Here is an 11,776-nt window from a genome sequence, read left to right as displayed (position 1 = left end):
TGCGTGGGAGGGTGCGTGGGGATGGTGGTCGAGCGACAGGGTCCGCGGGCGCTGGTGTAGGTAAGGTGGGACTGACGTGCGGTGGGGACCTACGGGAAGGGAGTGGGAGCGTTTACGAGGGGGTGAGAGGAGGGAGGAAAGCTGGTGCGTGGTCACGGGGAGAGGTTTACGGGTGGGCGGCCTGCGGTGAGTTGAGCGCTGCCGAGGCGGTGGGGTGTTGAGACGGTGGAGGGTGGATGAGACAGCCCTGCGTGTTTGGAGACCGCTGTGAGCTGGGGTGCGTGGAGGGGCAGGCAGCCCTGGTGGGAAGGGCTTGTTCGTCCGGGTTTGTTGGGGAGTGGGGACAGGGCTCGCTGCCTGGAGAGGCCTGTGTGCATAGTGGAGGATTTGTAAACGGTTTCATACTTGGTTTTTGTTCCAGTGGATGTATCTTTTTCTCTTCTCTAATTTCTTTTTCTTTTATTCTTAGCATGAACTGAAGGGGGGGTTAAATCACTATCTTTTACTCCTGGAACTGAAAATATTTATTTTCATGTTCCATAAGATCTACATCAGTAACAAAAAATTTCAATAAGAAAAATTACTGTAAAAATGTATGTGAAGCTTAGAGGCAGGATTAAAAGCTTTCTTTTATCTCATTACCATGTGGATAGAGGACTTGTCCATGATATGGTGCAAATTTTCCTCTATTTAAAGGGACTTTTATTCCCTTTACAAGGAAGAGACTGTACATGTATTACAAGAAGACTTCTCATCCTGGGTTAGATGCTTTCATATCTTTATTACTCACTGTGTTCTTATTCTCTGTATAATTAATTGTTTATAATTAAATGCTTATTACGTTATGAAGAGGATTCTACATGTCTCAGTTGTGTTTTCCTACACATCTGAAGATCAGTTTTGTTTGGTTCAGAAACTGCACAAGTATTTTATATAAAATGGAACTCTTCTAGCAGGGGGGTTTGAGATATTTACGGTATTCTGAAAATCTTCCATGACTTTGTTCCTCCCATGACTTCCACAGATATCTGACACACCTATATTGAAATGTATTCTCTTTGATTCGGGGTCAGTATCTGATTCAAAATCAGTGGCCTGATCGTAAGACTGTGGGCTGTTCTGACATAAATCTGTTTTACAGTGGGACTTTTAAATATTCTTAAATACCCATTGCATAATATTTTTTTGAGATATTTAGAATCACTGAATCATTTAGGTTGGAAAAGACCTTTAAGATCATCACGTTCAACTGTTAACCCTGCACTGCCAAGTCCAGCACTAAACCATGTCCCTCAGCACCACATCTACACATCTTTTAAATACCTCCAAGGATGGTGACTCCACCACTTCCCTGGGCAGCCTGTTCCAATGCACAGAAACCCTTTCGGTGAAGAATTTTCTCCTAATATCCAATCTAAACCTCCCCTGACACAATGCGAAGCCATTTCCTCTTGTTCTATCACTTGCTACTTGGGAGAACAGACTGACGCCCACCTCCCCACAACCTCCTTTCAGGTAGTTGTAGAGAGTGATAAGGTCTCCTCTCAGCCTCCTTTTCTCCAGACTAAACAACCCCAGTTCCCTCATAGGACTTTTGCTTTAGACCCTTCACCAGCTTCGTTGCCCTTCTCTGGAAACACTCCAGCACCTCAGTGTCCTTGTAGTGAGGGGCCAAAACTGGAGACGTTATTCAAGGTGCGGCCTCACTGGTACAGAGGGACAACCCCTTCCCTACTTCTGCTGGCCACACTATTTCTGATACAAGCCAGGATGCTGTTGGTCTTCTTAGACAAATATCCGATCTTGGCTAAATTTCTCTCTATATAAAAATTATTTGTTGTTTTTATTAATAGCTTTGAGATGATAAAATTATTTCCTGAAAACTTACTCTTCACAAAATCTTTTCTATGTATTTGTATGGCAGTCGAATCTATGGACAAAAAGGTGGAAGGGTATGAAGCAGAAATTCATACTGAGTTGTGAAGGCTGTACGTGACTAATAAATATGTGGAGCAAAGGAGCTATATATGGAAAAATGCCTTTATGCATAGGAGACTGGATCTCTGTGTGTGTGAACACTTCCGTGTAGAATAAGTGCAATATTTGTTTTGGGATCCAGTGTGCAGTAACTGGACATCTGCCACACCATTTGCTGAAGCAGTTTAATAATCTGCATGGTAACTAATGCTGTGTGTGCATTCATAATGCTTAGTAACCCAGAATGATTTATCCAGTCTGCGTCATATCAGATAAAGTAACTGATGTAACAATTAGAAACTCTAACTCGGGAAACTGGAAGTCCAAAGAGTTTTAACTGGCTTATATTGTAAATTGTTGGTATGTTTGGTAGACAGTTTGCCTTGGTAATGTATGCTACAGAGTGTTTTTTCGGGGGGAAAAAAAAAAGGAGAAGCTCTACAATTCACATACAAATGTTGTGTTTCTTCCGCATTATGGTCATAACAAGAGAACTGTTAGTTTGGTTTAACATCCCGTGATATTAGCAAAGCCTTGTTAATAGAGTCACTGGAGAATGCAAGTGCAGTACGTGCCAGCCCTGATAAAGATTGATGTGTATGGTGGTACATCACTGAATTTCCAAATTGTTGATAAATGATGCCTCTTTTTTCTCCCTTTCCAAGATACTACGCCTATCTTCAGCAAGTTCAAGCATTTTACACGTTTCCATTCCACCAGATGATGACTGCAGCACCTATGACTGCAGCACCTAACGTGGAAATCATGACCGAGCAGCCGACTCTAGAGGGCATTCCAGAGCCAAACATTGCTCAGGAGCCTCCAAAAGGTAGTTTGGCTGGGCTCTGCTAAGTGACCTAAAACATAAATAATTGATTGGGGGGCAAAAGAACCATTGGTCTGAAACTGCTTCTTTGGACCTATTGGATTTCCTTTTCTTGATGCTCTCTGAGGAAATATTGATTTACTTGTAACGCTTTTTACCAGACAATTCAAAAGAAGTAAACCCAGGTGATAGTATTTGCGTTGTTCAGTCTCACAAAATCATCTTGTTGCAGGAAAAGCAGATTTTTGTTTCAATAAACATAAGTTTAACTGATTACGAGGGTTTTAATGTTATGTTAGGGAAGTTTTTGAAGTCTGAGTTTGAAATAATGGATTTTTATATTTATGCAAGAGAAGTACAGTATAATACTGTTTATTTGAAGTAGTTTTGTTTAAATGGTGTTTTAGTGTGTTGTAATAATCACAGGTAGTGAATTGTTTCTATACACTAAGGATTGTTTGGTTTTAGTGAGGCTTATTTAAACAAATGCAAGCAATGCTGGAGAGAGTCCTCTAATGCAATTTTTGTACTTTATGCACTTGCACACTGTCTTCCTTTCTCTCCATTAGGATTCTGTACACTTAGGCTTTACACTAACTGTGCTAAGAAAAGAGCCCTTGTTCTGTTACTCTTTTGCTTGCTTTTTACCACATGAAAAAGGCAGTGATCACGCTTAAGTTCTGATTCTATAGCAAATACTCACACACTGAGTTTCATCTTGCTTTTAATATATATATATATAGGTCCGAGCTCTCTGTACCAAGGTAAATCTATCATCCAGTCTATGCAATGAAATTGCTTACTTAAGTGCATCCTTTTATAAGCTTCAGTTTTTCTTTCTCAGTTGTCATGCTTGGCCAGATGAAATCATAGGAAGAAAATCTCCAGTTTAAAACAGTTGCAGCTGCCCTATTCACTCACTGTATTATTCACTACGGTTAGGAGGCATGTTAAGTGCTGTAAGTTCTGCTTCTTTTGCAGCTTTGTTATTGGATAGCATGACGTCACTGACAGTACGCTGTTTGACTGCACTTTCAAGTATTTTTATACAACTGTAATCTCCTGTTACGAAGCTGTTCCCTAATATTTTTGCAAGAATTGGAAGTTGAGTAAGGCCTTCAAAGGCAGGGCTTGAAGATCTACCCATTGCGCATGAAATTTACTGGACCGTGTATGAAAGGCAAAGATTTGGAGTCCAGCTACCTGCTGTGATGAAAAAAGTAAAATTTTTAGGATTACTGTCTGAAAACCTGCCCTGGCCTTGTTTGTCTTCCATGACAGTGTCTGTCTGGTGTGTACCTAATCAGCATGAGAGCTAGGAGAACACTGTCCTGCTGCATTTGAAGTACATCCAACTCAGAGCACAGTATCTGTGGCATTTTGCTGTCACATGAAAGGCTTCCAAGTTCTTCACAGGATAGAAAAGAAAACCTGCTGTGTGCCTCACCAAGTCTGTGCCTTTCGAGTCTCTTCTTCATCATAACTAGACTATTGCTTGAGTACTGTTACTCACAGCTTTCCTAAGCAGTTGCTCCAGTGACGTGGTGGGAATTTCACATGACTTTTGTCCTTCTTGCGAGAAAGCTGAGTGCAAACAAAAACAGCCCTAAAAAAGTTTGCAGGCTTAGGGCAGAGCCCTGGTATCCACCGTATTTATTTCTGATCTGAGGGAGAGTTTCATCTACAGCAATCTCTATGTGGTCACGTCATAACCAGTACCTGTGCTGATTGAGTCTCTGAGCGCTAGGAGCCTCAAGAAGAGGAAGTTTCAAATGAGTGAACAGTGACAACTTTGTATTTTGTAAATAAAAAGTAATGTTTGGTGTCACTCATTCAAACTGAGATCCCAATAGTCTTGTACCTTACCTTGCTAGGTGGTGCACTGGAGAATAGCTACTCTGTAAACAATAAATTGTAAATGGCTCATGCAGGGTTTGTGTTCCTGACAAGCTCCTACCTTACACTGTAGGTCATCTTTGAGACCTGTTGCTTTTGACACGCCGTTCAGTTTCTTCAATACTTTACGTAATCTTTCATATTTGGAATCTGAAGTGTGAACAGTAGACTAGAACTTGCTGTGATATTTTTTGGAGCCTAAGCTTTGATGTTCTGGAATATCCTCCAAAAGAAATGAAACTGTTTCCAAAGAATCGTTGCAATGCAGCATGTAAACAAGGTAACCTGGGCATGAGATTCTTGGTTTGTATCCTACCTCAGCTAGTTGCCTGTGGGTAATGTGTGTGTGTGTGTGTGGTACAGAGACACCCAAAGCTAGCTCTGTGTCGAGCCTGCAAAACTGAGATTCATCTGATAATTGTTTAAATTAATTAATCTTGAAGGTTGATTTATCTGCCTGATTTCTTTTTGTGCCCATACATTTAGCTCAGTCTTTTTGATTATCCACACTGCAACATTTAGAAATATACAAAAGGGATATTTGCTGTGTGTTTCAGAAGTTAAAAAAGGAGGAAGGAAAAGAAAAGCCAAAGCAACTGAGCCAAAGCAACCCAAAAAGCCTGCTGCTAAAAAAGAAAAATCAGCCAAGTCAAAAGGCAAACAAGAAAAGATCACAGATACATTTAAGGTCAAAAGAAAAGTGGACCGTTTTAATGGTGTATCTGAAGCCGAACTTCTGACCAAGACTTTACCAGATATTTTGACCTTTGATCTGGACATCGTAATAGTAAGTAATTCACAGTTACAAGATTAGGCAGAAAAGTGAATAGTCTCTACTCAGGGGTTACAATTTATATTCCATCTGCCTACTTGTATAAATTGCTTATATGGCAAGATCTTGCAAGATAAATACATGAACTGTTTCCTGTGTGCACAGCTGCTTTGCATTTTCTGTTAAAAATCATAGTAACATAGTTCTGATTTCTGAGAAATCTGAGGCTTGTGTACAACACATAGTCAGGAGAGACCGTTACTTGACACTTTATTTACTGGAAGCTCTACACCACTGGCTGTAAAACACTGAGCAGCTCTTTTGGCATTGTACATCTAAACAAGACACTGCTATAAAACTGTCATTTTTTAAAAATAATGAGGGATGGCACCGTTAACACATGTTGTTTACTGACGGTAAAGTAAAGACAATTGAATAAGCATCTCACTGTAACTTGATTAAATTCCTGACTAGAAAGCCATGTTCTCATCATTAAAATGGATTGGTATCTTTGTAGATTGGCATAAACCCCGGCCTGATGGCAGCTTACAAAGGACATCATTATCCTGGACCTGGGAACCATTTTTGTACGTTTTTGTTTTCCTTCTTACAGAATTTGCAGAACTTCGTTAGAACTTGTGGCATTTTAATTAAACTGATTGTAATGTAAACACAGTATTACCAAATAACTTCTTAGCATATTAGTGTGCAACATAAGGAATAAAAATTAAATCTTTAGTACTTGACTTACCAAGGGTAAGTCAATAGGTATCACTTCCCGGTATAAAATAAATCTGCATTTCCAAAAATGCACTTCAGCAAGCCCTCTTCTGTTTGCATTTATCCATCTCCTCTAAACAAGCTTTCTAACTGACAAAAAAGGGAAAAAAAAAAAACATTGCTGTTTCCCAGCAGATATATGCATCTAGCATACGTGATTCTCCAGACAGATCTTTTTTCCTAGGTATTTTTCCATTTTAAGTAACATTTTCTGTGGCACATTCTCATAAAGGGAGGTTGAACGTGAACTCTGTTGAGCCGCTCTGTTTTGCGTACTGGGAGCCATTCCAGCTGTGGTAGTAGGGAGCTCCACATGGGTTAATTTGCAGCCCTGTGATACTCCAGCCAAAATGCTTCTGGTGTCCAGCAGACCTGTAAATCAGGCTTGGGTATTTCTCTGATGTTCTGCAGACTAGCCGGACTAACAGCCTGGCTTTACTGAGAAGCAGACCAGACACGTGTGCTCTGACAAACGCATGTGTTTGTAACCTTCCCGAATCATTTGGAGCTGGCTGTGGCTAATCTGTGCTTAAGAGATTGGGAGCACACGTCACCCAGACTATACTTTTACATGCTGAATAGGAGCGTGAGATGTCAATGGGCCCTGTCAGAGAGGCCCAGCTCAAGGATCCATATCGATCACGTTCACCCTCTGCTTAAGTGAATCGCAAAATGCCAAGCTCTGAACTGAACTTTTACAATGAAACTGTTTTCCATACTCCAGGTCATGGTGAGGAATTCCTTTTGTTCACTAGGGAGTCTCTGTCCTCTTGCAGTGGGTAAAGTAATTTGGGCTATTTTAAACTTCTTTGGATAGGGCAGTAGTCTTCCCAAATTAACTGATGCTCTGTTAACATAGATTCTTCATTTGGCACTCCAGTATTCCGATATTGAGGGGTTTTTTTGGTTCCTGTTTTATTTCCTTAGAAAAAGGCAAACTCATACCTTCCTACTTCACAGGGAAATGTCTGTTCATGTCCGGTCTAAGTAATGAACAGCTGAACCATATGGATGACCATACCTTGCCACTTAAATATGGGATTGGATTTACAAACATGGTTGAAAGGACAACACCTGGAAGCAAAGACCTCTCCAGGTAGGATAGCAAGAGGGAATTTCATGGTTGTTAATGAATAGGTAGTTGTGATTATAATTTTGAGAACTTTCTCTTTTAGCAAAGAGTTTCGGGAAGGAGGGCGAATTCTGATGCAGAAGTTACAGAAGTATAAGCCTCGTATAGCAGCTTTCAATGGAAAATGTGAGAACCTTGATTTTAAATAAATTTGTTCTGTCAGTAGCTTTTCTCCTTTTCTTTATCCATTTACCATATCTTCTTTTCATTCTAGGTATTTATGAAATTTTTAGTAAAGAAGTTTTTGGAATAAAAGTTAAAAACTTGGAATTTGGACTGCAGCCACACAAGGTGCCAGATACAGAAACTGTAAGTATTGATACTGGGAAACGAAACCAGGGTGCTCCATGTTGCTTATTTCAAAACTAACAAAGTCTCAGGATTTGCACGTGCTTATGACAACGTCCAAGTTTGCCCAGAGTACAAGGGATGCGAAAGGCTTTTACTTGAACAGAGAAAGGGAAATAGTGCGATTTTCAGACACATCTTTAATTCAGCTTCTTCAGACATGCAGACTTTATTTGGGAAGTGGTGGTGTTGTGCTCTTACACACTACAGCTGCAGCATTGCTGGATCTGGGCATGCCCAAGCACTTCCATCAGACTCAATCTTCTTAAGCTGATTTGCAGCTTGAAATTAAATTGGGCACTTAAGATAAAACAAACAATTTCATGCAGAGTGCATTAGTCATAGACATCTATAGCTGGAAGTTATCTCAAGAGACCAGCTATGTATAATTACAAATAGGTTTCTTTAACCTGTTCTTCCAAACAGGTTAAGGCAAAGGCAATTACACTGCCTGCTGAGATGGCTTATTCCAAAGCTTCATTACTTGGTCGGTTCAAAAGTTTGGGGTTTTCTTATTTCTACTGCAAATTACTAGTGCTGCAAGTTTAACCTCAGTTTAAGCGTCCTTCTCCAAAGGTGAAGTGTTACCATCAGAGCCTGGAGAACCATTGGGGATAAAGTACTTGCTTCTTAAGTAGCTCTTAAAGACTTCCGCAACAGATGTATTTGTAAGAAGATAAATAGTCCTCTTTAATAGTGCTCGTTCGTAAATACTACATGATAGTAAGAGTGTTGGATGCAGTTCCTGTTTCCAGAACTAACTTTATGCCTTTAATTAGGGCTGTTGGCAGAGATAGAGATGCTTAAGTTGGCTTCAGCCACACTAACTCCAGAGTTTCATGGCAAGCATGATGCAGACACACTTGGCCAAGAAACCAGGCTAATTAACCTGTGGTGCCTCCCTCACTCGTTTGGGGCGTTTGCATGCTGTCACGTACTCCTTGGGGGACAGGACTTTCTGGCTCACAGCTCTGCTTGCTCAGGGAGCTCTGGAGTGTGCCCCAGTCCCTGGCATACCCTTGCAAATTGTACTTCTTGTAACACGCACTGGTACTGCTTCTCCTGCAGCACGTAAACAACTGGTGAAAACTGTCCTTGCTTCAGCAGCTGATAATCAGCCCCTCTCTTCAGGGCAAGACACCTAGCTGGCCAAGAAAAATGAAAGACTCCTTTTATCTTCTTCCACAACCACCTGTGGTGTTAGTTGAAGTTTGTACAAAGGGTTAAAACAGTGAGCGTAACTGTTAAGTTATTCTCAATGCATTGAATATTAACTCATAGGACAGGGACCAGTAATGCTACATTTCTTGTTTTTTGTCTCAAGCTCTGCTATGTTATGCCATCATCCAGCGCAAGATGTGCTCAGTTTCCTCGTGCACAAGATAAAGTTCATTATTACATAAAGCTGAAAGATTTAAGAGATCAACTGAAAGGCATTGCGCCAAACGCAGAGGTGCAGGAGGTGCGGTACACATTTGACTTGCAGCTTGCACAAGGTATAGTGGTTATTTCACTAATCTTTTATTTAATTGTAGTGTGATGTACTGCACAACTAGCAGTGTCCCAAGCAAAAAGAAATAAAAAAAAATCTAAGGGGAGGAGAGAGCTGCGCTGTCTTCTCTAAATCATGTGGTGTAGAATTACAGATTCCATTCTCTTTTTAGTACAGTCTTAATTATCTAAGGGGAGTGGGGATTATCTTGTAGAACATGTGGCTGTTTTTCAAGTGCTCTCTGATAGAAATGCTCTTTTGATCATTTTTATTCTGAATATTAATACATGAGGTCATCTCCTCTTTTGGCAGAGGATGCTAAAAAGATGGCTGTCAAAGAAGAAAAATACGATCCCGGTTATGAAGCGGCGTATGGAGGTGCTTACTGTGATCGCGCACTGTATGGAAGTGAACAGTGCAGTTTCTCTTCAGATGGAACTGGTAAAGTGCGGTGCTTGGGGCACAGTCAGTCTGAACACCATGACTTACAAACAAGTACTTAGTGCTATCAGCTGCATTTTAACAACTGCATTTTATTATTTGGGTTTGTTTTAGCAGCAGGCGATCCACAGTACTGTGAGGGGTCGTCCTTCGGTGAGGCTCCTGATGGACAATGGATGACACAGTCCTTTGCAGACCAGATTCCAGAGTTCAGTGCCGGTATGACACGGGAAGAAGAGGGAAGCTGTGCCTAAGAGCTGTTTCTTCTCGGCTATGCATACGTGCTGCAGTTTTAATGCAGTGATCAAGATTGGTACCTCGGTTCTCCAACTGAAGCATTTTAATAATAGTATTTTATCTCCCTTAGATATTTTATTATAGTCCAAAGTAAGTGCGTGGTAGGCTCAAATCAATGAACTAGGCAATTTTAAGGAACTGTCCAAACTTTTTTTAAAAAGTTAGGCCTTTTTTGTATATGAGTTTTATATTTAATGTATACCATTTCTTGCAGTTTTTGACAAATTGCTTTCTCATTTGTGAAGATTTCTTTGGGGCGTTAATTGTATTCCATAAATTGTAACGTAGTAGTAGTAACAGCAGCAGTATACTTCTTACGGATGCCTCAGTATTTGGGTGTCTCATCATCCTTTTATATCCAGAGGGGAAAATAGGAAGTGTATCCTTATCTTACATGAAGTGGTGTTTTTAATCATGCACAGTTAAGCAAATTGTGCTTTTTAAGTCTGCCTTTTACCTCCTCAAAAGTGCAGAAAGTTGTGTTCTGCAGCTATGAGTGCTGAGTATTTTCTGGGTGGGAAGAGAGAGCTCTGTCTGTATTGGACCATATTCAGGATTAAGGGAGGGGAGACATCATCTCAAGTCACAACACTGGGCAGGAAAATTTGTGTTGCTCAGGACAGGGCCTAAATATTACAGCTGATCCGTCTTAGGGTAAGGTGTCCCTACCACTCCATCTCTTTCTCCCTTAAATTCCCAGGTAAGGAAATGAAATTCCTTAAGAAAAAAAAAAAGCAAACCCAGTGGTGGTTCTTGAATTCTGTGGCATTTGAACTCTCAGTCATTTCTGTGTGATTAGTCTCTTCACCTGGCCTTTGGCAGGAGACCACCCCTTTGCAAGGTAACCTGTTCAAAGAACTGAAAGACCACGCTCCTCATAGAACCCACATACAGCCGCGTTGTGTACCTCAGGTACAATCAGCACAGGGTGAAAGAGGTTTGTGATTCAGCAGTTTTTTTAACATTCAGTTCTCTTCAGTCTCTAGGACTTGAGTGAGGGGGTGTTCTCCTTATTCCTCTTACAAGTAAAAAATACAAGGGTGGCTGTTCCACAAATAAGAAGTCAGCTGTAGAAGCTACAGCTCTCTTCTGAGGAACTTATTTGCTTAAATGATATGCATTTTTGGCCAATATTAGTAGTGACTGAGAAGAAAATGAGATTTCATGCTTGTGCCTAACCATCATCTTCTTTCCCTCTTTTATCATGTGAGGAAGAGGTGAAGTAAAAGCAATAAGCTGATCAAAACATTACAGTTTTGATGATCTTATGACAGTAGGTGCTTCACATACTTGAAAAATGGATACAAACAGTATCTATCTCCACAATCCATGCTGGTCAGAGATTCCTGTACTGGTGTGTTTTATCCTTTCCTTACAGCTAGTGACAGGTGTCACGCATTGAGTGTAACTAGTTAGTGTAGATTCTAATCCTGCTGTAACAGCTCTCACTGAGATCACACACTGTCAGCCTGTTGTGAGGCAAGGCGTGATGTTTACAGTTTTCTTCCCAAATTATGTGGCTTAATTCTGAGCGTCTTAAATCAAGAAAGTGTGTGTTATGATTCTGAGTGTGTTTATTAGCGTCAGCATAAAGCTGTTCAGTATATTGTCAAAAAGGTATAGGACTTGTCTTGCCTGTTATTTAAAGTGTACTGTATCATGTATTGCTGTTTACATGGACATTTTCCTGCAGGTGCTCAAAGTATCTTGCATCAGGGATTTGTTAAAATTCAATTTTATTTTTCAACAAAACTAGAAACACGTAATTAGCACTGCTGAGTACGTAGCACAGTAGGATATAACTACTGTGGGGCT

At 40.5% G+C, this 11,776-nt stretch overlaps 1 protein-coding gene across 1 annotated transcript; it reads left to right on the top strand.

Annotated features, from left to right (window-relative positions):
* The first annotated feature begins 1,932 nt into the window (after positions 1-1,932).
* On the top strand, positions 1,933-10,206 carry TDG (thymine-DNA glycosylase). The gene is made up of 10 exons (XM_010142290.1): positions 1,933-1,952; positions 2,643-2,806; positions 5,257-5,486; positions 5,989-6,058; positions 7,212-7,347; positions 7,427-7,509; positions 7,598-7,692; positions 9,056-9,227; positions 9,536-9,664; positions 9,779-10,206. Exons 1-10 carry the CDS (start codon positions 1,933-1,935, stop codon positions 9,916-9,918), a joined length of 1,239 nt encoding a protein of 412 aa, XP_010140592.1. The 3' UTR covers positions 9,919-10,206.
* The last annotated feature ends 1,570 nt before the right edge of the window (positions 10,207-11,776 follow it).

Source organism: Buceros rhinoceros, unplaced genomic scaffold (genome assembly GCF_000710305.1).
Source record: "Buceros rhinoceros silvestris isolate BGI_N320 unplaced genomic scaffold, ASM71030v1 scaffold6588, whole genome shotgun sequence".
NCBI classification, from domain to species: Eukaryota; Metazoa; Chordata; class Aves; order Bucerotiformes; family Bucerotidae; genus Buceros; species Buceros rhinoceros.
This window is presented reverse-complemented; position numbering and strand designations above follow the sequence as displayed.

Coding starts and splice junctions, on each gene's coding strand:
- TDG (XM_010142290.1), top strand. CDS start 1,933: ATGGACAAAAAGGTGGAAGG. Junction 5,487..5,988: donor TTGATCTGGACATCGTAATA/GTAAGTAATTCA, acceptor GTATCTTTGTAG/ATTGGCATAAACCCCGGCCT. Junction 9,665..9,778: donor TTTCTCTTCAGATGGAACTG/GTAAAGTGCGGT, acceptor GGTTTGTTTTAG/CAGCAGGCGATCCACAGTAC.